The following is a 23,827-nucleotide window of genomic DNA, read 5'->3' as shown; positions in this document are numbered from 1 at the left end:
ACCACATCTTAAAAAAAAAAAAAATCCAAATTGGCGAACATCTGTACACAAAGAGAATAAACTTTCTTATATAGTACACAAACACATACAGATATACATGCACATATACATTTAATCAAAAGGAAAACTGGATCTTCATTAGAGACTAGCAAGAGACAATGACTTCTAAAAATAATCACCACCCTGACTCAAAAGGGCTTTGGGGTAGAAGGATGGTTACTCACCAGCAAGGGGACTTCCAGACACACACATTCTGAAAAAGGCCCCCCAGTTCACTACAAAGAGCCGTGACTGAGAACCACGACTTTGGAGCAAGCTAAGGGCCAGCTCACTGGAAAATCAGCTGGAAAAGGTATAGCAGAACGAAAGGAGCCAGGAGGCTTGGGATAACACACCCAACTAACCCTGCAAAGCCCCACACTTCCTTCACACTTGGGACCCCCAGACGTTGAGGGGCAGGAAGACGTAGGTTCATCCATGGGGAACAGAATGTTCCAGCTCTTGTGCTTTTCTACATCTTCAGAGGATCACATTCATCCTTCCACAGTCTCGCCTTCCGGGTCTCTAAAGTGTAGGGCACAGACTGCAAAGCATCCAGGACACCTACCATCCCTGATCTCCAGATGGAATCCTGGAGCCTTCAGGGTCCATTGGGCCACATTTTGGGTACCACTGCTGTTTCTTGGGACAAAAGGACTAGGTGAATTGTTCTCAGCACAAGTTTGGCAGAAAAAAACAATTCCTCCACCACGATAATGATAACCAAGTTGCCTGAGCTCCTGGGGAAGAAGCCACAGCACCAAGCCCACTTCCCCTCTCACAGGCCACAGTGTGTGATGCGGTCCTTGATTATGTCCAGGGGTTGCACAGAGAAAGAGGTGAGCCCATCCATCAAGCCATAAGGAACAGAACCGGCACTGCACTCCCCTCCACAATATTTGATTTTTCTGGACTATGTTACTTTGGTGGGGGCACAAACCAAGCATTGAGAGGAAAAGTTCTGGCTGTGGGGCACACAGATAGGCAGGGCCATGTGGGAGAGCAGCATGGGCCAGCCAGGGCCACAGTGTGCATGAGACCACCCTCAATGTCTGCAGGAAGAAAGGCAGCTGGGGCCAGACCACAGGAGGCCCTGGATTCCTTGTTGAAGCATCAAGAATTTAGAGTTACATGTTTTCCATGGCTCACTCACAACAGCGAAGGGAGGGGAGCTATGAAAAGCTGCACGGTCAGCAGGATGGATGGGTCTTCCGCACCTGAGAGACAGCAGCAGGCCCACATAACAGAAGCCCACCCTGACTAATCCCACTCTCTCCAAAGCCGCAGCTACTCCTCCTCGGCTACCAGCAAGGCCATGGTAACATCGCATCCCACTCAGGTCTCCCTCTCTACCCAGGCAGCTGCTCATAGCCCTGCCTGGGGCTCAAAGGATGCTGTTTCCACATTCCTGACCCTAGAAGCCAGCCCTGGGCTCCTCCCCTTCTGTAGAAAACTCTACTGCCCAAGCAGGGAGAGAGGAAAGAATCTGTGCCTGGCCCTGGGCCAGTGTACCCTGCACATGCTCAGAACACCCCATCTGCAGCCCACCACAAAGCATTAACTAATCTCTGCCCTAGAGGGGAGAAAAATTTCCAGCATTCCAGGTGCAAGGGGGCGGGTACAATTGGTAACTTTATTGGGAGACGGAGAGGAAAGGCAAGCACTGGGCTACAGGGAAATCTGAGCTAGGGTCACTCCCACCCACCTGGCCTGGGAAAAAAAGAGAAGGCTGGGTCACAGGTTCTAGTCCCACTTCCAGCACTAACAGGCTGTGTGGGCTCAGGCCAAACAACTTGCTTCTCTGAGCGCCTAGTGCCTGTATTTACAAAATAATGGTAACACTAGACACAAAAAACATTCGGAGCAAGCTACCCCACTTTACAAAGGAAAAGCTGAGGCACAGAGTTGCTAAGCAACTTGCCCCAGGGGCAGGGTACACCAGAAGGATTAGAAACCAGGTGATCGGGCTCCAGAGTGATATTCCTAACCACCAGGTAACCCAACCTCTCCAAGGGGTGGACGCTAAGGGATCACAAGTGATCTCCAGCTCCCCTTCTGTTCCCAATACGCTCTGCTTCTGTAACCACATTAAGTCCCATGTATGCCACCTCCTATGTGCCTGACCCTAGAAAAGGGAGAGGCGCCCTAACAGTACCTAAATTCTCACTTGTTAACACCCAGGCAGCCCCTGAGAGGGTTTTGTCTACACTCAGCCTGCAAGCAGTGTGCCCACAGGTACTCATAAACCCTCTCCCACGGAGGTCACACGGCTTCCACTTGTCCCTCAACCCTGGCCATCAGCTGGGCCACTGCTCCCACCCAGAACTGATCAAGACAAACCCATTCTTTCTCCTGAAAAAGATCTTGAATATTGGCCAAGGTCACAGGCAGGCAGGGCATCTGACCGACGAAAGCCTCTCTCTCCATCTTTCTGCTGCTGTAACACAGTCCCGCCGACTGCAGGGTACCTGGACCACAGTGCTGCAGTCTCCAAGTCCAAGTGCACATGCCAGCATCTGGCGAGCGGCTCTGTGCCGCGTCGTAACAAGGCAGCAGGCAGAAGGTCCAGCATGCAAGGCCAAGGAAGTCGAGCCAAACCCATGCTTTTACCAGGAACCCACTCCCCGAAATAACCAACCCACTCCCAGGACAATGGCACTTGTCCACTCCGGAGGGCAGAGTTCTCACGACCTCATCAGATCCTAAAAGTCCTGCCTCTCAGCACTGTTACAAATGCAATGAAACCTCAGCATGTTTTTCGGAGGGGCTAGCTAAGCCACAGCAGTATTCAAAGACTAAGACTGAAATATGCCAACGGTAATGCTGCTTCCAAGAATTTAACTCATGCTAATAAAGAGGACTATGAGGGCCTCCCACTGACTCAGCCAGCCCTGGGGATGCCACTGGCTCATAAACACCCTCCTTACAAGTAGGAACAAGATGTCCGAGGCGAACTGGAGGAACGCCTCACCCTCAAAGGTGTTTTATTTCTCCGGCATACAGGCAAACCCACTGAAGTCTCTTAGTGCCACAGTGAAAGAATGAATTCAACCCAGGAGTCTACGGTAAAGCACAATAACCCATCAAAGAGCAGGTCACCGCTGCATGTGGACAGAGGAGAAAGCCCAGGCACCTGGACGTGCCCGAAGGACACGACGGCCCTACAACTCTGCCACAGGTTTTGCATGGTGGGACTCCCTGCGAGCTTTCACTTGGTTTCAGAGTTCCGCTGCCCACTGACTTCCTTCTTTACTTTGCTAACATGAAAACAGCAATGGTGGACTGGTCCAGGCTCCTAGAGCTGGGAGATAGCCTTGCCCTGCTCACAATCTTCCAACCATCCTTTGCTGAAAATCCCAAGCGCAGACTCTCATAGAAATTTACTTCAACCACACATTCAAGACTCAGAGACAGCCTCTGCCCTCAAGGAACAGAAGCTCTGGTTGGGAAGCCAGACTAATGGCTTAAGTGCCATCAGAATGGGGTGGGACAGCGGAACCCCGGAGAACAGATCTGAAGTCCATCCGTTCCCTAATCCATTTACTCAACAACTGCACGGCAAGCATCAACTCCAGGCCAGGTGCCACGATCAAGACTTGAGGACATCAGGATGCTCCAGTCCCCAACCACCTCCCAAGTGAAATCCTATTCTATTCTTTAGCTGTATGAACTTGGATAAAATACTCAACCCCTGTGGACTGCAGTTTCCTTATCTTAAAAACTCCTCTCTCATGTGCTTCCTGAGATATATATTTGAGGAAACTTAGGCACGACCATGTCCTAGCACAGTACAGAAGATGCTCTATACATGTCCATTTCAGTGCACTGATTCTTAGAAAGGCTGCAGTGTACCCTGCCTGGAAGGGGGAGCCACCACCTCTGTCAATACAGGTGACCTGGACCACTACCAAGACTAGCTGCACTTTGCTTAAAGAAGCAGCTGTTCCTCGCTGCTTGCTGATAAAGGGCCGTTTGGTAAAAAGAACTTCACTACATGTTTGAACTAAGTCCCATTCGACGATAGGAGAGAAACAGGATGAACTACTAAAAAAACCCACACAACAGTGTCCAGGATCCCGGAGGAAAGCTACCAACCACAAGGAGCTGGTTTGGAGACTTCAGGTCTGGGTATGAATGCTGCAGGAATGATACCCTACCCCAACCCCACAACGAACAAAGCTTCGCCAGATGACACTGCCTTTCCTTTACGATAGACACAAAAGGCCTAGGGCTGGCAGAGAAGGCTCAGAGCCACAGCTGGATGTGCAGCCCAGCTCTGCCCGCCTCCTCCTTGGAGTGTGGCCTTAGGCAAGTGACTTATCTCACCAAGCCTGTTTCTTTATCTGTGGTAGTGCTCACACTACTGCCTACATTCTAGTCTCCCGTAGGCCCTGTGCCTGGCATCTGACATACAGCTACCTGCTCCTTCTCTTTTTTTTTTGCTAATAAACAGCAAATTCCTAGAAACATGCCATTTTACGATCCCTTCATAAGCGCCCCCCTCAACCTGCTTAAGAGGAGGAGGATGCCCTCTCGATGAACCCATCTGAGTAGGAACAAATCCACCACTGGACAATGACCCAAGAACGGTGCTCACTATCCCCTGCAGCCCTTGCATTCCACCTGCACTTAGAAGGGAAACTGAGGCTCAAAAGAGCGACAGGACTTGCCCATAGCTGTCTTCACCTATCTTCCTTCCCCAATGCTAAATGAATGGAAGTCCTGCTTAAATCAATCCTGATTATATAATAAAGGAAACATGGCTAGTTAATCCGGGGGGAGGCACTAGTTTCAGCTTACACAGGCACAGAGGAAGCTCACTCACCTGATCTAGCTGTTCTGGCCCAAGGGCCATTCCAGGGACCTTTGACAGGTGCTAAAGTCCAGGATGAGGGTTAGACAGGGACGTGGAATACTGAGATTCCCTGACACTGCTGCTGGGTCTGGCATGATAAGCTTACCACACTGCTCAGGGCTCGCACTGACATCCAAACTGTGGGCAACAGCCCCGGGGCCAGGGTCACTAACACCACTGGACGCTGGCGAACCCCTGTGGGTTCAGCTCCCTCACCGAGGAGACACAGCAGCTGTCGCTCTCTGGTCCCTCAGATTCTGAAGGAGTCACAGTACAGGGCACAGATGTTTACACTGTGTGTCCCACGCCGTCAAACAGGTGAGACTCTAAAATGTGCACCTAAATGTGAGCACAGTAAAACAGCCCTGTTCTGAGAGTCAGAAGAAATAAGTTCCTGTCAAGTTCTGCCAACTAATTCCACAGGGACTCTGCACAATCATCCACCTCTCTAGACGCCAGCTTCCATGTAGCTACCATCAATTTCCACCAACAGATCAGCCGAATGGGGTGGGAGGTTCCCTGGGTTTTGTTCACTGTCTATTACAACTGCAAGAAGGATACTGTATTGGTTGAAAGAATAAATGTACTAACAAAGTATAAGGAGGTCCTCTTCCATCTCTAATAGTTTAAATCAATGAAATTGCTACAGCCTTTGGAAAAATTAACGCTTTTGTGTGTGAGTTTCATTTGGAGGAGGTAAGTCTGTGTCACTATATATCAGGTTTACTTGCAACTTAAAAAATTTTGCATTAAAAAAAATATAAAGGAGGCTGAGGATGTGGCTCCATGGTAGAGGATTTGCCTGGCATGTGTAAGTCCTGGGTTCAATCTCCAGCACTAACAGTAAAACAAAACAATTTCAGGAAAAACTGGAAGCCCTGTATACTGTTGGTGAGAATGTAAAGTGGTATAGCTGCAGTGGGAAACAAAGCAATTCCTCAGAATATTAAAAATAGAATTATCAGAGGATCAAGCAATTCATTCCATTTGCAGGCATACACTCAGAAGAAATGAAAAAGGGTATTTCTACCCCCAGGCTCACAGCAGGATTGCACATAACACCCAAAAGCTAGGAGTGACCCAAGTGTCCATCAAGGAATGGATAAAGAATCTGTGCTCTACCATACAACAGAATATCACCCCAGCCTTAAAAGGGCAAAAATTTGGATACATGTCTCAACATGGATTAACTCGTTAAGACACTGTGCTAAGTGAAATAAGCCAGTCCTAAAAGGACAAATACTGCGATCCCAACTATAGGAGTCAAATTTAAAGAAAGGAGAAATGAGGGCTTTTATAGGTAAATGGACGCAACTAGAGACCATACTCATAAGTGAAATAAATCAGACCTGCATGTGTGAACAACGAATTGTCTCCCTAGTGTAAGAACCTGAAAGAGTAAATAAAACCCAAAACACACAGTAGATATTATGAAAGGGAAAGAAATTGCTCAAAGAAAGGAACAACTGGGATGAAGGAGAAAAAGAATAAAGGGGAAAAATGTATATATACATATATATGTATACAGAAGGATAGCTGGGATAATTGTACTGCTGATGGCTACTGGTTTATTGAAAGGAACAGTTCATGCCTAATTTTTTTTCTTTTTGACCAATTTTGCATAGTTGTATCTGATAATCTGAACAACTAATTTGAAGACAACAATATGCAATAAAACAACCATTGTTGAATTCCTACCATCTTGTCTAGTGAAATTCTGTATCATTTCTAATGTGGTTTTTTTTTTTTTACTCTCTTAATGGTTTGATCAATCTTGCATTCTTACATCTGGTAATCTGAGCAGCTTCGTTGACAATAACAATATGTAATATAATAACCACTGTTAATTACTATCATTTTGTTCTGAAACCCTGTATCATTTTTATTGCTTTTGCTTTGTTTTGTTTTTCTCTATGTTGTTGGTATTTTGAAGAGTCAAAGTTTTAGTTTTGCAAGATGAAAAGCCTTAAGACTGGCTGCATAACACACACTCCTGAACTGTATACTAAAAGATAAAAATTTTATATATTTTTGCCACAATAAAAAAAACCCTAAGTCTGATCAGTGGCTCACTCCAGATACATTTCAGGGCCTAAAATCCTGGCACAATCAAATAATTCCCTGAAGTTTCCCATGACACCTGTGATAGCAGGTTTTCTGTCTGTCTGTCTGTCTGTCTGTCTGTCTTGGGTAAAGGCAGCCAGAGATCGCAAATGCACAGGGTAATTCCCGGAAAATACAACGTTCTTGGCCCCAGAGGCTGCTATGGAAGGAAATGTCCGGAATGGCACCCCACAGGGTCCTAGGCAGAAGGCAATGCTTTAACACCGGAAGACACAATGATCAACAGAGAGCGCAAGTCCTCTTCCTTCCCACTTGCTGACCTGGCCCAATGACGTGGCACTTCCCTCTCCAGCATGGGCCGGCCCACACCACCCCAAAGAGACTATCCCAGCGAGCAGCACTCCACGAGCTCAGGCATGGAGAATGGGAGGTGACAAGCCCGGCAGTTACAAGACCTGTCCTGGGCATCGGTGCGGGGAAAGCTGGGGAAGCCTAGCATTCCATGGGCACCAGCACTCCAGGAACCCAGGGATAGAACAGGGAGCCAGATACTTCCCCCGGCATGTCTCCAAGCCGGGTGCGGCCTTGCCAGCTTCTACAGGACCAGCTCCACACCCTGCACAGAGGCCTCACCTTCTACAGCATGCCCCATGATTATCCTATTATCCACAGAAAAAAGCAGCCCTGTCGCCAGCCTTTGCTTGCTCATCCCCCTCCATGACTTACGATTATGTGCAGTGATATGTCTGTATGCCTGTCTCCCATGAGAGCCGGAGAGAACCATGCAGGCAGGACCATGTGGTCACGCGTATAAACCACTGCCCAGGATCCAGGGGTGATGAAGCTCCACCCACAGGCATGCGCAAAGCAGGTCCCTTGCTGCAGATCTGCGTCCCCCTCACCGGCCTGGCCACCATCTGGAGCTCGATACATAGAGGAACAGTCAGAGACGTTAGCCCCATCCAAGCTGGGCTTCTGAGTTTAGGGGGCGTTGGAGGCTAAACTAGGTATCCAAGGTAAATTCCCCAGATGTCACAACAAACGCTGCTATCAAGTATCCCCATAATGCAGGATGATGCATGTGTAGTCAGAGCTGGTCACAGACCCAGGGGACCATCTCCCTTCTCTGCACACCTTACCCCTTTTTCATGAAATGGCAATAACAAGGACAGCTGACAACATATCAGAAACCTCAGGCTTGACATTCCAAGGATATTGCACCAAAGGGAGCCAGAAGACAATCCTAGCCTCCAGGACCCACGTGCTAAACTGAAGCTAGACGACTTACATGTTTTAATATTTTCCTTTGCTTTGCTAGGGGTGAGAGGGTGTCTTCAAGTTTTCAGGAATGACAGGAACCTCCCTTTTGGGGCAAGATCTTAGGCTGACTACAACCCTCTCCTAAAACAAAAAGCTCAGGCGTGCGATTTAAGCCAAAGTTGCCTATCAGAAGAGTTCCCAGAAGTGATAAGAGATTGGCTCGGGGTGACAGTGAGTCCTGGGATGCAGGAGTCTCAGTGGGTAAAACCGAGAGGCTCCTTCTGTCTGAAAGAGCTACCCAATGTCAGCACTGTTGGTGGCTGGGTCAGGCAAGCCAGGTGGGATGTTTGCCTTCAAGGCAGCTGTAGTCTAGTAGGGGGGAAAGAAGGGAAACCAAATGTTAGATTTAAAAAACTCTCAACACCATAAAGCAAAAGCAGAAGATGCTACGAGGGCAGATGCAGGGACCTAACTGAGACCGAGGGAGGGTGTTGGAGGTGACACGCAAGTGCAGACCCGAGGCTGATGGCCTGTGGCAGTCGAAGCCTGCAACACAGAAGGGGCTCAGGCACAGGGCACAGGGGAGATGTGGATGAGGCCCAGAGAGGGCTGGTGTCCCCTGAAGCCCGCTGAGTACCAGGAGATGAGTGTGGGATGCTGCGTAAGGACCTGGGGCCCATGCTGAGCCCTGGACTCTGAGCACATGACTCACTTTACTCTCAATGCTGTTTGTTTGTCTCTGACCTTGGCTGTGCATTCAGGGAAGGAAGACATGAAGTGAATGAAGCAGGAGATGGTTTCTCACTGTGAAATTTCCGGGACACACAATCCTCCCTGCTTGTGGGAGATGCTTCAGGCAGCCTCCCCAGTGGCTTCTCTGTGCCCCTCTTAAACTGTTCCCTTGAAAGGCGTGGCTGACCCCATCTGTGCCACTGGTAGCACTGGGTGACCTTTGGCCACGCTGCCTGACCCCTGGATGACTCAGCTTCCTGGTGGCGAATTTGTGAAAGGTCCTGGCAGGAAGGAGGCAGAGAGCTATAAACAGGGCCTTCCAGAAGCATCTGCCACAATCTCCCTTTGGTTCCAGGGCGAGGCTGTGGCCAGTGAGTGTTTCTGGAATCACCTGAATGAAGGGTTTGCAGTTGCGAAGTGTTACTAGTGGTGGTTTCAAGTAGATTAAATAAACTATAATTTCTAGGCAGGCACTTTGGAAATCAGGGACAAGCTAGGCCTGGGCAGCTGGCTGTTCTCTCTGCCCTCTCCCCAGAATCGACCACAAGGGTCTTCCCAGTTTCCTCTTCAAAAGCTACTCTTTTGAGCATCCACTCTTTCCCAAAAGTTACTCTGCCCCATGGAATAAGGAGTGGAAATTTGAGACTGGAAACTTCCCATGAGATCACTCGTTTGATCTTGCCATTCTGCAGACAGACGCTGAGGCTCAGACAAGGGACGTGTCTCTCCCTGGGCTGCTCTTTCGTGGGCCTCGGCTTAGCTCAAGCCAGTAAGAATTCACCTGAAAGGCAACTACGCCCGTGCACGCACAAAAAGACCCGTGTTTGCCTTTTTTCTCCTCCTTCTGCTTCCTGCCCTCCACCGTCAAGCAACCACTCGAGCGTTGGCTGGCTGGGGACTGAGAAAGGCCCCCGGTGCTTCCTGGTCCCTTCACTTCTGGCTACTCCAAGACCCGAAATCTGTTTTCAATTTAAAGCAGCTTCTGGTGAAAGCTCAGCTTTGTAACAACTTTTGGTTTTCAAAAACTGAGAATTTCAAGAGCTTTTTTATGATTGGGCTGTCAGAAAATACGAAGATCCTTGACACCAAGCTGGAAAACAAGAACCTCACCAAGGTCAGGCCAAGCGTCACTGTCACTGGGAACCCTCTCCGAAGCCTGTGAAGGGACAGTGCTAGTCCAAGGGTAAAGGGAACCTGCCACGCCCCACGGATGCAGTGATTCCATGATAGCAGACTACAGTTTCAATTTCTCTACTGCCTCCTGAAACTTCAAGGTTTTGTTGAGAGGCATGGAAGTCGCTAAGTCCTTCCAGTGTGGAAATATATATGCATTGCTATTTATATTGTTTCTGCAGCTAAAAAGTCATTTCTGGGCTGATATTCTTCAACTGCTAGGGTCTAACTATAAATTTTCAGTAATTTTCAAAGCAATTTGAGGGGGACGGGGGTTGTGGTCTTCTTAGGTAGCCCAGGTGGGCCTCGAACTTGCAGTGCAATCTTCCTGCCTCAACCTCCCAAATGCTGGGATTATAGGCATGTGCCACTATTTCTGGCTCACAGCAAGTTAATTTACTACTTTGTCCCTCCTGGACTGCACAAACTACTCTACTAAGACTCAGATGTTGCCTAAGAAGCCAAGGTTCAAGAAAGAAAAAGTTTTTAAATATGATTCCATTTACAGCCTCACCTACATGTTAGGTTTTTAACCCTTGCACAGAAAACCTTTGCCTTCTGGGGGGCACCTCCTCAAGCTCTCCTCAGGACCAAATCTTTCTTTCATCCAAGATTCATCCCGGGGGTCAGCAGGTCTGTGTTCCCCGCCCCCATCACTGCACCAGCCCCTTAGAAAACTGAGAATCAGTTTTCAGAAGCGATAAAACTTAGCAGGTTCTAATGCTAAGGTGACACAGCTGGGAGGAAAGCACCTCAGGCCCTAGACCAAGCCCAGTTGAGAGTCTTCTACCCTGCAGGCAGCTCCTCACAGTGAGGAAGAGGCCTGGAAGGCTGTGTAGCTGTACCTTTACCTTCTCCCGAAACGACAAGGAAACCTTCACAAACCTGAGCCTCCAGAACAGGCCTCAGCAGTGCACGGCTCCAGATCCATTTCTGTTCATTGGAAGGCACAGCTGTCACCTGCCCTGTCTCTTTCAAGACTCTCTCTTCATCCTACCAGGCGTGACCTGGGCCGGTAAAGGTCACTCGGGCAAACCCTAAACCTCCACATGACCACATTTAATTTTTAGCTGCCTATATGGATGCTGGCCCGGCTGACATTTGCTGCTCATGCCACCCATTAATTATGAAACGATTATGAGCAAAAATGCCTCTCACAGGACAGCCTGGCCCCCTTCCTTCTTCTGTTCCCACCCTCCTCTGCTCCTCAGCTCTCCAGTGAAAATTCCCACCCGGGAGGAGGCTGGCTTCCTGGCAAGTCACCAGCCAGTCCCCGATGGGAATAGGAGGGGGAGGAGGAGGAGGAGCCTGGAGACCCCAAACCACAAATGCTCTCCCAGCATGGCTCCGAGCAGAAACCAGAAAGCAGAGCCTCAGGGATACCAGCATCCTGAAGATGGCCAGGCCATGACCCACGGTGACCTCCTCCGCATCAGAGACTCCACCGCTTTGTTCCAACACGTGTCTCCTCTAGGGCTATGCAGACACGGGGATGTCATGGCACTTCCCAGGAGCCCTTCGCAACTTTCCCCACCAGGTCCAGGTCCCAGAGGATGGTTCGGCACCCTTAGAGGAACCATTCCTTGATACATCTCCTTTCCCACGAGGGGAGGCCCCTGTCTCCCAGCACATGAGGTCATAACCTGCCGGCCCCAACCCTAAACTAACAGTTAGTAGTGATGACCAGGGGCCAAGTTAATCTTCACAAATGCCCCGAGAATCTCCCTACGTAGGAACATCACTGTGAATCAGCAAGGTAACCCTGCCAAGCTACCAGTCAACAGACAGGGCCAGCGACAGTGACCAAGGAAAGTGACCTGGACCACTCGGTTAGACACACCCAGCCGGCACGCTCGCGGGCAGCATCCTCTCTCCTTTCAAAAGACTCTGCCGCCTCTCGGTCTGACTCTTGGGAGCCGACCATTTACTGGCCACCCTAAATCTTTAACCCAGGCTTCTGCCAACCTGGGCACACCCAGGATCTGCTTGCCCGAGTCAGAGCAGGGGGCGCCCTGCAACCAAGACACAGCCTAAGTCATAAGCCAAGCCTGGCAAGCCCTGGACGTGCCTCCATGTCTGCCCCATGTGAGCCCCGGAGGGGAAGGCAAGGCAAGGCACCAGCAAAACCTCCAATCTGGGTGCTATGGGAAAATCAGGACCAGAGGGAACAAAGACAAAGGCATCAACGTCTACAAAGAAAAGCAAGCAAGCAAGGAAAGCATACACGCGAGAGTAAGGTGAGAAAGAACCCAGATGTCATATAAAGTCAGGACCAGCAGTCAGTCGGCCCTGCTCCCCTGCAGCCCCCTCCTCAGACTCTCAAAAAAAATAAGAATGAACATATAAAATGCTAATTCCACAGAGGCCCCACAAAACAGCTTGGGGCACACTGCTGCTGTCCCCAAGGGGGGGCGGGTCCTTCTGAGCATGCTCTGACATCACATCTCCTCCTCAGTCACCAAGTGAAGCGGTGGTGGCGGCAGACAGCTGTCCTTGTCCCCACACAACAGATGGGAGACATTGTGTTACAGAAGTCAGATGCCCAAGGCCACACACGGCCACAAGAAATCCTGTAGTCCGCGGAGAGAGAGCGGATTTTCCATCCAATGGGTCATCTTATCCCTTTCAAAGGTTCAACTTGGACAATAAACACAGTGACCTACACCTGCGCAGAGTGTTTCCTGAAAACCTGGCTTTTTTTGTCTGAGATGCAGTTAGCAGACCTGAAAGGCAGAGGGGGAGGCAGAATTTCTCTTCCTAGTTTCAGATGAAAGAACTGTACCCTCGTGGTGCAAAGCACTATGACACACTAGTCTTCCCAAAAGGTTGCTTTTATACTGTGATCTACACAGGAATTCTCAGACCTGCCAAATGTGAACCCCTACATTCAGTGTGATTTTGACTCAGCTGAAATGAGAAGGGGTCACAGAAGCCACAATTTGCTGCAGAGAGAGAAGCCAGCCAAAAATATTCTATAGCAGAAACCCCCTGTTTGTGTTCAACCTTTTGCCTTTCTTCCTGGAGGATTTGACTGAAGAACTCCTAACTATATGTCAGAGCCCTGTGTTCCATGCCATACTTTCAAGGTGCCACAACTTTCTATTGGCACTCCCTGGACTCTGGTCCTTTCCTCCAAGAATGAAGTTGGGCCCTAGGATGAAATCTAGTCCTTTCCCTCTCATCTAGAACCAGCTTAAAGGCATCCCTGTCACTAACACCAGCATCCTAGCCCAGGACCCCACCTGCTTGTTCCTGGTTGAAGCCCTCTCTCGCTCCCCTACTCCAGCTCTGGTGTAGCACAGTAAGGTCATGTGTTGGGCCATGTTTCTTTCTGAAGCTCAGTTTCCTCATCTATGAAAATGAGTCAGTACACGGCTTTTCCAGCCTGCAGAGAGGAACTAACAGGATCAAGTAAATGACAGAGTAGAAGTCAAAACATTACAAAACCTACTACAAATATACAACTGCAACAGCAATAGACAAACAGATCTGGGCATTCAGTAATATACTTCCAGAAATAATAACAATAGGAGCTAATACTAGCTGTGTGCTTACCATGGGTCTGGGCTCTTTTTTTAAGTACTGGGGATTGAACACAGGGCTTTTGCACTGAACTACATCTCCAGGTTTTTTTTACAAAAACACAGGGTCTCATTAAGTCATTAGGTTGCATGGACTGAGCTTGAACGTGTGATCCTCTTGCCTCAGCCTCCCATAGTGCCGAGATGACAGGTACGCACCACTTCACCCAGTGTGGCTACAATTCTTAACACTCCAGGGGAATCATCTCAATTAAATGGTACTTCAGTTCATAAACTTAATTCTTTCCATGGTTCTGGTCACAGAATAGAAGGAATTAAGTTCATGAACGGAGGTACTACTGTAGTTCTCATAATGACACTCTGCGTTAGGTACTGCTATTCCCACTGGACAGATGAGAAAATTAAGGCACCAAGAGGTTTCCGCCACTTCACCAGGACAGTCTGGCTCCAGGGCCTGTGCTGGAACCTGGCCAGCTCCAATTATTAAACATACTGCCCCTGATACAATGTATTTAGTGTGCTGAGGTTTATACAAGTTATTCACAAACATGATCTCAGGCCTTGCTGTTCAAGAGGAGAAACCCAGTCCAGAGAAAGAACTTACCCAGGGTTTCCACGGTGGTCAATGCAGGACCAGGACTTGGGTGCAGGCGGGCTGTCCCCTGGCTTGGTAGCCCTTCCAGAAGCCTCACCCGCAGTTAAGTCTGACCTGTACCCACCTTTTCCAAACCTCTGCCTACAGCAGCATTTTAAAAGTGCCCTTCTTGGTCACACCAGGGAACAGAAGCTGTCATACAACGAGATGTGGGGTCAGGAGCTTTCGCCAGCAGTGGCCAGCAGTGGACACAGCCAGCTGGACCCCGGGCCCCGTAGCTTTCGGAGTCTCTGGTTGGCTGTGTCCGGCAGACCCAGGAGCTCAGCAAGCCAAAGGAAGTCCTCTCCTCTCAGTGACACACAACTCAGTCCCTCCACTTGACCCACCGTGGCCAGACATTTCCTAAACCTGTTACGCAACTCTCGCTTCATGGAGGCGGCTGCTGGGATTTCTCCCTATTTCAACATGTTTTTGGTTTTCTCTGCAGAAAGCACCAGTGTGAAACCGTGACACCTCAGTGACCAGACAAGGGCCCTTCTGACCTGTCTGGAATTAGGAGCAGGGTGGAGGACGCTCTCAAAGCACCTCTGTAAGCCTGTGTGAGCTTCCAGGATGACTAAGGAGCCAGGATCATCGCTCTGCAGAGAAGGAACCCATTCAAGAAGGCCAGAGAAGTACCCGGATGCTGCTGCCCTGCAGGCTTAGACCTTCCAACTGCAGCAGCCTGACCGCACCACAGCCTGGACAGCCCAGTCCTTGTCCCTTAGCCCAGAGGACAGCAATGTCCCCCCATCCACAGATTCAGTTACCTGCGGTCAACTGGAACCAGAAACACTAAATGGGAAATTCCAGAAAAAACTCATACATTTTAAATAATTTTATTACAGTGTAGTGTTACTTACAATTGTTCTATTTTATTATGAGATGATCATCTCTTACCAGGCCTACTTTGTGGGAGAGTTGTTTGTTTGTTTTTGTTCGGTTTGCTCGATACATAGCCTATGCTGGTCTCAAACTCACAGCAGTCCCCCTGGCTCAGTCTCCTGAGTGCTGGGATTATAGGTATGCCACCACACCTGCCTTGCCATTACCTAATTTATGATTTAAATTTTATCACACATATTTCATGTAGGAAAAAAACAGTGTGTACACAGGATTTGCCACTATCCGGGCTACTGGGCATCTGCAGACTGTCTTGGAACATACATGTCCCCCACAGGGAAGGGGGCACTGCTGTAATTATAAAGACAGGCAATTCTACTTTTCAAAGGGAGCCAGCCCTGTTGTCTAAGCTCAGGGCCTAATTATAGGGACCATGCCTGCCTTGGGAATGGGGGCCAGGAACTCTTATTTTCCTAGCCTGGTGTGCGGCACAAGGCCTGGCCAGAAGGGTGCTCAGTAAATGTGGAATGGAGCAAGCGGCTATATGAAGGCATCACCTCATCAGAGTAGAGCTGCTGCTTGCTGGGTCTTTCTGCAAAAAAAAGGATAGGCACAAGAGCTAGGGTGGCCTCTTTCATGCCTAGGACCATTACGGATTAAAAACAACGCAAAATAGATGAAATAAAAACTAGCATCTCTTCAGTAGCAGGCTTTCATGCTTGTTGTTTCATTTTGTTTTTGTGTGTGGGATAGGTTTGGTTTTGGTTTTTTTTCTCTGCATTTCTTTAAAACAGCCGTGGCATCATGCATTCGCCCAGTATTCCGAGTACTGCTGTGTACCACGCTCTTGCCACAGAAGTCTGGAAGGGGAAAGAGTCCCAGCCATGCAGAGCAGTCAGGCTGTCTCAGGATCACCAGCGGGGAAGGTGACCAGATGTGACCTGCAGAAAGCCCCACTGCCTCTCCGCTGCCTGCACGCCCCACTCACCAAGGAGCATGCGCTGGGCTTCCAGTGCGGATAGGCCGGCCTTACCTCCTATGCTCTAACGGTAGGATCCCACTTGGATGCAAAACACCATGGCTTGGCACCTGCAGACTGCTTTCCACACTGAAAACGATGCTCCCTGCAAACCTGGCCATGGCATCTAACTAGATATAATCAGATCGGGAAGCTGGTGCACTCAGAGGCCAGAGTATGCGGGACCAGCAAGGAACAATTTGCAAAATGAACCACAGTAATTCATTCACTAAAATACTTAATGCGCAACGACTCCGTGCAGCATGTTCTTTCTGGCAATGAGAACAGAAAGAAAAGAAAGAGTTAGGGCTGGGGATTTAGCTCAGCGGCAAAGCACCTGCCTGGCAAACGCAAGGTCGTGAGTTTGGTTCCTGGTACCGGAGAAAAACTAAAAAAAAAAAAAAAAAAGTTAAAAAAAAAAAAAAAAAACCCTGCCCACTTTGAGCTTGCATTCTAATGAGGGGAGAGGGACCATAAACATCATTTTAAAAATACAAATGAAAAATAAATAAGCAAATGACAGTGTGTGTGAGGGAATAGATGCTGTAGCAAAAAAGCAGGAACAGGCAACAGGAAAGTGCAGCGGGGAAAAGGGAGCGCAGACTCACTTTGACTTGGGGCGGTCGGGGCAGACGCCAAGGAAAAGGACCAGATTGGTTCCCTGAGCTGAGGCAGTGGGGAGAGAGAAGCAAACAAGCCCAAGTGGTGCCACAGAAGCAGAGAGAAACAGGTTTTCCATGCACACTGGCAGGGTCTGGGGTACAGTAGTTTCCCCAGGCTGCTGGGGGAGGCCAGGCATGAGGGCAGCCCCTGGGGAAGGTCAGGAGGTCTGCTCTGGGATGCTAAACCTGGACGGGCCATGTCTGCAAGGTACCTGGAGATCCAGCTCCCTTGGGGCCTGAGACCCGAGATAGGGACCTGGGAGTTATTGGGACCCAGGTGGGAAGTGAGCTGTGTGCTGGGGAAGACAAGAGGGTGGAGGGGGAACTCTGAGGACCCAGAGGTGGCCAAGGGACTGAGGAGGAGCCAGACCTGCCGAGGGAAGGCGAGCAGCAGGGAGAAGCGCCCGGCCCCTCTGGCTCACCCAAGGGGCCGGGAACAGGACAGGAGAGTTGAGCAAGGGGATCACTAGCAGCATCCTTGGGGTTTTAGGACAGGGCTGGTGCAAAATGTGGGGCAGTGAGTGACAGAGGAGGACGCAGAGACCAAGCACCAACAGTACTTTGGTAACTGGTTATTTTAAGGAGTAAAACACAGAGCTACAAGAGTCTGCCTACAGGAGGAAAGAAGGTGGCCCTCGGCGGATGTGAGGGGCTGGGGGGTAGGTCTGGGAGGGGTACTTATTTAAGATGAGACTGGGTAGGAGCCACAGAAACATTCTTGAAAAGCTGCCAATGAGGGAGAGGCTGGAGACACTGGAAGTGCATTGCCCTAGAAAAAGGTGAGAACAATGACTACCCCCATCACCGTTTACTAAGAGTTTACGTCCCAGGCAGTGCCGCAAGCGTTTTTGCACTACCTCATTTAATGGTTTCACTGGCCCTCCAGGAAGATCCTCCGGTTAATATACTCACTTTGCAGAGATGGAACCTGAACCCACAAGGGTCAAGCCCTGTGTCCCAGGTGAGCGCCAGGACTCAAATCCAGGTGCGCCTGTGGGGTTCGCACACATTCACCTGCCACCCCGGATTCACCTTAGAGGACAAAGGACACCTGTTCCTTGCAGTGAGCTGAAAGGGCAGCCACAGGAAGGAAGAGTTTGCTTGGGCTCCTGGTTTCTTCACAAACTAGGGAGGGAGACCCCATGCTGGGCTTGAATGTGGTGGGTGGCTGAGCCAGCCTGAAGCAGCCATCGAGGAGGACAGAAACGGCTGACCAGGACCCAGGCAGGACAGGCAGCAGAGCTGTCCCAGGGACACTAACGGAGGCAAGTGTGGCAACTGCTCTGAAGGCCTCGGCTACCCCACATTCTGATATAAGACCAAGGTTCAGGCAGGCCAGTGCTGGAAGGGGCAAAGGCAGAAACACAGGGCCAAGAGCAATGGACCCTGGAGGCCAGACGAAGAGTCTAAATCTAAGATTTCAGGGGTGAGAACCAGGCATGGTGGTGCAAGCCTATAATCCCAGCACTTTGAGAGGTTGAGACAGGAGGATCATAAATTGGACCCCAGCCTCAGCACTTAAGTGACTTAGCAAGACCCTGTCTCAAAAAAAATTTTTTTTTAATTTTTTTAATGGGGTTTGGCAGTGTAGCTCTGGGGGATGGGCTGGGTATTCAGATCCACAGGGATCTGTGGTAGAGAAGCAGCCTGTGCCTCAAAGATGAGGGGTAGTGACTGCAAGCACGATGTGTGTGTGAGCAGGAGCAGGAGGAGGAGGAGGAGGAAGAGAACAGACTCCTGGAGAATGTTCACCCTCCAGGTCCTGTCCCAACTGTATAGCCTCCAGCCACCAGGGGAGTAGTGCATTCTTTCCACATACAGAAGCTGGGCCCAGGGAAGTTAAGACATTTGCTCAAGGGCACAGGTAGGTGCAAAGTGGGGCCCAGTCCCGGGCAGTCGGGGACAAGGGTCCACACTGTACAGTCAGGAGAGGAGCTGGACTCCTATCGGGATGGAAGGAGCATCCGGCAACAAGGGGAAAATGTTCAAGTGATTTCCAATGTCCAAGGACAAATAGAGAAAGAAGAAGCAACAGAAAGCGGAGCGAGGAAAAAGAAAGCAAGAAGAAAATTAGTATCCCTGCCTCACAGATATGGAAATTAAAGCCAAGCGTCCTCTGCCCTGACAGGTAGGTCGCACACCGGGATTGGAAACCTCAGGGTGACAAATGTAGCTCAGTGGGAGCCTGAGGGTGGTTTACGGCTCAAGTGAGAAAGTGACCAGGTCACTTACCTCTGAGAGCCTAGCGTGGGGGCAGGACTTGGGTGCTGGAGGGCTTGTCCCCTGAGGAGGAAAGGCTGAGTACCCGGAGGACAGGAAAAGCACCAGGAAGCACGGGGCAGCCAGAGTGACGGCCACAGGCCTGGTGAGAAGCTGGTGCATCAGAGAAGCAGGGAGAGGCAAGTGCCAAAAGCCAAAAGATCAAGACCCTAAATCAAGGAACAGAAGGTCCCAAGTGCAGAGACGGCTCCCTGCTGCGAAGAGCAGATGGGACAAAACCCTCCCTGATGACATGGCCACGGGTACGACACACCTCCCCAACCCCGCACACAAGCCTGTGTGGTTTAGGCAAAGCAGTCTGTTAAATTAAATCACATGAAATCCCAAGTGCCACTCCATATCCAAAAGCTGGGGCTTACTATCACTTTCGCAAGTAAATTTAATATTAATTAAAATTAAAGGCTCGCCATAGTCCTGGGAGCCCCCCACCAACCTCACACCCCAGCCCGCCTCTCACCCATCTCCAGGAGGAGGAAATGGACACGGGGTGGCGGCTGAGCTCTGTGATGCAGCACAGGGGCTCGGTATGCGGCCTTGGGGGTCACAGGATGAAGGTTAGGGCTGCGGTTCGGAAGTACTTCTTTTTTAACTCCATAACCCAACTTTTCGGTGAAGGACAGAAGAAAGGGACGAGAAGGATCTGAAGGCAGAGAGACAGGGAGGGAGGCGGAGGCAGGGAACGAGAAAAATCGCCGTAATTTTGTTCCAGGAACTAAAGCAATTTGGGATTTCACGCGCTCTTCGGGCTGGCTGAATGGTGTCCTCTGTACTGTACTTTGTTTCCAGAGCTGAGGTGGGTGGGCGGGGACCTGGCGGCTGTCCACGTGCTGGCACCCTTCCTCCCAGTACCCCTGCATGAGGGCGGGAGGGGCTGGAGGGAAGCACAGCGTGGAAAGACGCCCTGCTACCTGCCTCGCCCAGTGCCGCCTCGCTCAGCGGGGCTGGCTGTGGATGTCCGTGAGGCCCCTCCACCCCACTAGGAGCTCAGAGGCTCAGCAGCCGCGGCCCCCAAGGCCAGGGCCGTGAGCTCGGCAGTGCACGTGTTCCTTCTGCGCCCAGGCTGGGAAGGAGGACTCATCCTGGGAGAGCTAAAGGGCAGGGCTTCCCGGACAAGCTGGCTGGGCAGAAGAAGGGCTGTGAAAGGGTGAGCGGAAGTTCCCCCGCTTCAAATCTTTCCTGTTTCCTTTTGCCCCTGCTTTCGCCACAGCAGACTCCGCATGGTCTGCAAGTGGTATGCCTAATCTGGTTGGAATTTCCTCCTCCACCCACCTGGCATGCCTCTCCACAGCCCTGAGCACTCCTGACCCCACCAGGGGTTCTCGCCTCCACCCCAAAGGCTGGTCTGGGCCACCATGCCACTTGCCACTTTCACACACTGGTTACAGGCTCCTGAAGAACTGCTGCTACATCCCAGCTGGAGGAGAAGGTCATGTCTGCTGTAGGTAGACAGACCCTGTGCTCACTGCTGGGTATCTCTTTGCCACTCTCCATACTCCTGGGGATGCCAAAGGTGCCAGTGGCCTGGCCCCTTACAGACGAATGAGCATTCACACCCACCACTTGGGTGGGATTAAGAGAAAGGAAGACAGGAAGGAGCAGGAAAATTGCTACAACCCCAGCCAGAAGCGCAGTTCACACCGCCACCAGGGAAACACACACACCCAGACAGAATTTCAGCAGTCCACGTGGCCCCTCAGTGCATGCCATGCCGGTTCCTATTTTAGACGCCTGCCAATCTCTTTTAAAACGTTGAGCCCACGCATGGGTCACCACCTACAGTTTGAAAAACACTGGTTATTAAAGTGACATTGGGAAGTAAGAGGATCTCATGAAAAAGCAACCTGAACATTCTAACTGTAAGCATCAACAACCCTGCCTTTCTGCACTTAGGACCACAGACCCAAGGAGCTCAGCAGACTCAGGGCTGAAAGGGACCGGCGCTGGCTTCCACGGCACATGCGTCCTGGGATAGGCAAACTGGAAGAAATCGGCTGGCTCCACGCACTCATGTAACAATTACAAGACCAAAGTGGAAATACATGCCTTCGCAAGCAAACTTCCTTTTCCTTCCAAGATACAATTTACATTGATTTGGCCTCCATTGTAATAATTATTTCCAAGTTTCAAGTAGCATAAAAGGACAGCAGATGTTCTATGTGCAAAGCAAGGGGGATGGGTTAAAGGTGGCTGTGAAGAAATCCCGAACTGGTACACGGTACCCACTGACCAGTGACTTTAAAACCACGGGACACGTGTGGCTAGGCATGGTGGCACACAGGTGTGGCTAGGTGTATGGCTACGTGTGTGGTGCCTTAGCCTCCCGAGGCAGGAGGATCGCCACAAGTTAAGACACCAGCCTGGGCTATATGGTGAGCTCAAGGGCGGCCTGAGCCACACAGGATATTAAGTAACCACTGAAAAAATGAAACACAAACAAAAAAACTTAAAGCACAGAATAGTACCCAAGGCATGCAGCAAATTAGGTCTGGCAATCCAATCCAGGTCTCCTGACTCAATTACTCATCATTTTCCTCATCCAAAATATTTAAGAGGAGCACAGCTGTGGTCTCCCGGAGTAAAGCATTTCCATCACTGAGGCATGGCTGTGTCCCTGTTACCTCATGATTGGTCTGAGAAGATCTCAGCACTCAGCTGCTGCCTCCTTGGGGTCAAAATGCAACCTTTACCAGTGCCACTTACCTCCAGGACTGCTCTACGCACAAGATGAATTATGTCCATGATGGTGCCGTGTGTAACAATCAGTACTCAGATTACTTCCTGCACCTCTCAAACCCCTGCTATTTACCATCCTGGATGTCTGACACCTCTCTAACAAGTAAATCCCAAAAGATATTCTCTGTACCTTTTGTCTCTGCTGAAAACTGCAAAGAGAAATCCTTGCTACCCCTTCCAAGAAAACTGCAGGAGAAAACAAAGGTGCTTTACTACCAACCCTGCACACTTAAGAATAACAGAACCCCTAAGGGGCATTACGGAGTCAGAATCAAAAGTCCCAGAACTAGAACTTACTGGCTAGCTAACCCGAGTTCTCATTTTATTGACAGCCCCGTGAGGTACATGATCCGCTCCTCCTAGCTCACACACCACGCTAACGCACCCACGGGTGGAAACTGTTTCAGAAGGCGATACTAAGTACACAGGTGAGGTCTGAAACCAAACATACCAACGTCTAGGTGGCAGGAGGAGCCAGGAGAACTAAACACAGACAACACGTGAGAGTTTAACGTACGACAAAAGCCTTGAGTGTCAAAGGGAGCTCAAAAGGCTGACTAATTATTCCTAACCCTAAAAATAAGCTAAAACAAGGGTCTGCGTTGACTCACCGCAAAGACGCCTAAGAGGTGGTGGATTCCTCTGATGGACTGCATCTCCTGGATACCAGTGGGACTGAAGGCTGCTCAGATTACACCCCTGGGCTCTTAACTTTCCCCAGACTCTGACCAGGGCACATGAGACAACAACTTCAAATACAGGCAATGTTATTACATTCGAGAGCGTCTTTCCTATACCAATGCCACCCAGTATCTGTCAGGTCTTTCCTGCAGGAGCTCTGAAGACCTAGGGAACAAGGTCTCCCTCGCTCCTTGGTAACAGTGGCAGGCCAAGGATCATTCCTCTAATTCCCCTCCGGGACACTGGAGGGCCAGAAGGGGCGATGACTCAGGCCCAGCAGTGTGCTGGCAGACAGGCCTTGCTTTACTACCAGTGACAGTGCCGGTGCCTATTGGCATGGGACATGGCCTGTCCAACCACTGACTGCCAGCTCTGATAAAACCCCCAGAGTTAAACATTTTGGTCTTCACACCTGCTTCTGGGGGCTGGAGTCAGCGATAAGATACATGTAGCTGCTGGTGGAGGAGCTCTGTGGGCCCTGCCCCGCAAGATAGGGTGGCCCTGCCACCTAGAGAGGCCTCCAAGTTTCCCCCAAAGCACACTGTCACTACAGCCAAAAGAATTCGGGTGGCTCTGAGTCAGGGCGAGCCAATCAATTCACCTCTCTGTGCCTCCCTCTCTTCCTCTGTTAACTCCCAGGACTGCGCTATGCACGAGATGAGTTCTGTTCAGATGCTGCAGTGTTTAATAATCAGTATTCATATTACTTCCTGCACCTCTCAGTCCCCTGCCATTCACCGTCCTAGACAGACAGCTCTCTCTAACAAGGAAATCCCACCTGCTGAAGGTGAGCCTTAGAGAAATGCAAGCGGAACTATATGAGTGAAACTATACGGACCAGGCCAAAATGAGTGCCCATTACACAACCCAAGGTGAGTTCAGAGAGAACAAGCTCTCCCCCGCCCACCTCCCAGCAAGCAAAAGGAAAGCAAACGTCACTGCAGGTCTCCCTGCCTGGCAGGTGCTTACCTGCAGGGACTCCGGAAAAGAGGGGCAGGGGAATACACAGCACCCCAAAAAAAGCCCCAACGGGGCGCAGCAGGCACACGCTGGTCCCAGGGGGCGCGCGGCCAGGCTGGGGCCACGTTTCCCCGGCGGGCCAGCGTGGTTAGCGCTTCCCCACCCCTAGCCAGCTCGGAAACTGCGCACGTGTGTGCAGCCCCGGCCGCCGCGCACAGCGTGTGTGGAGACCCCGCAAAGCTGCGGCGCCGCCCCGCGCGGAGCTCCCCCATACCCCGGAGCCTGGCCCCTGGTCCTCCCGGCAGCAGCGCGGCCAGCTGCGGGGGCCGAGCACTGTGCCGGAGCAGCGGT

At 50.6% G+C, this 23,827-nt stretch overlaps 1 protein-coding gene across 3 annotated transcripts in view; it reads right to left on the bottom strand.

Annotated features, from left to right (window-relative positions):
* The window catches only part of Slc25a37 (solute carrier family 25 (mitochondrial iron transporter), member 37), a 41,523-nt gene that overhangs the window by 17,212 nt on the left and 484 nt on the right, over positions 1–23,827 (bottom strand). The window contains exon 1 of one of the 3 annotated variants that reach the window (XM_013514005.1): positions 22,447–22,522. The exons of 1 other annotated variant lie outside the window; for it this stretch is intronic. In XM_013514005.1, the coding sequence (XP_013369459.1) occupies positions 22,447–22,491 (45 nt within the window). In that variant the 5' untranslated portion in view covers positions 22,492–22,522. Of the gene's footprint in view, positions 1–7,684; positions 7,907–22,446; positions 22,523–23,827 lie in introns of those variants that run through there. One more of the 3 variants, XM_013514004.1, reaches the window with a different exon arrangement.

Source organism: Chinchilla lanigera, unplaced genomic scaffold (assembly GCF_000276665.1).
Source record: "Chinchilla lanigera isolate Chin_1 unplaced genomic scaffold, ChiLan1.0 scaffold00002, whole genome shotgun sequence".
NCBI classification, from domain to species: domain Eukaryota; kingdom Metazoa; phylum Chordata; class Mammalia; order Rodentia; family Chinchillidae; genus Chinchilla; species Chinchilla lanigera.
The sequence above is the reverse complement of the archived record's forward strand: the minus strand, read 5'-3'. Positions and strand labels throughout refer to the sequence as shown.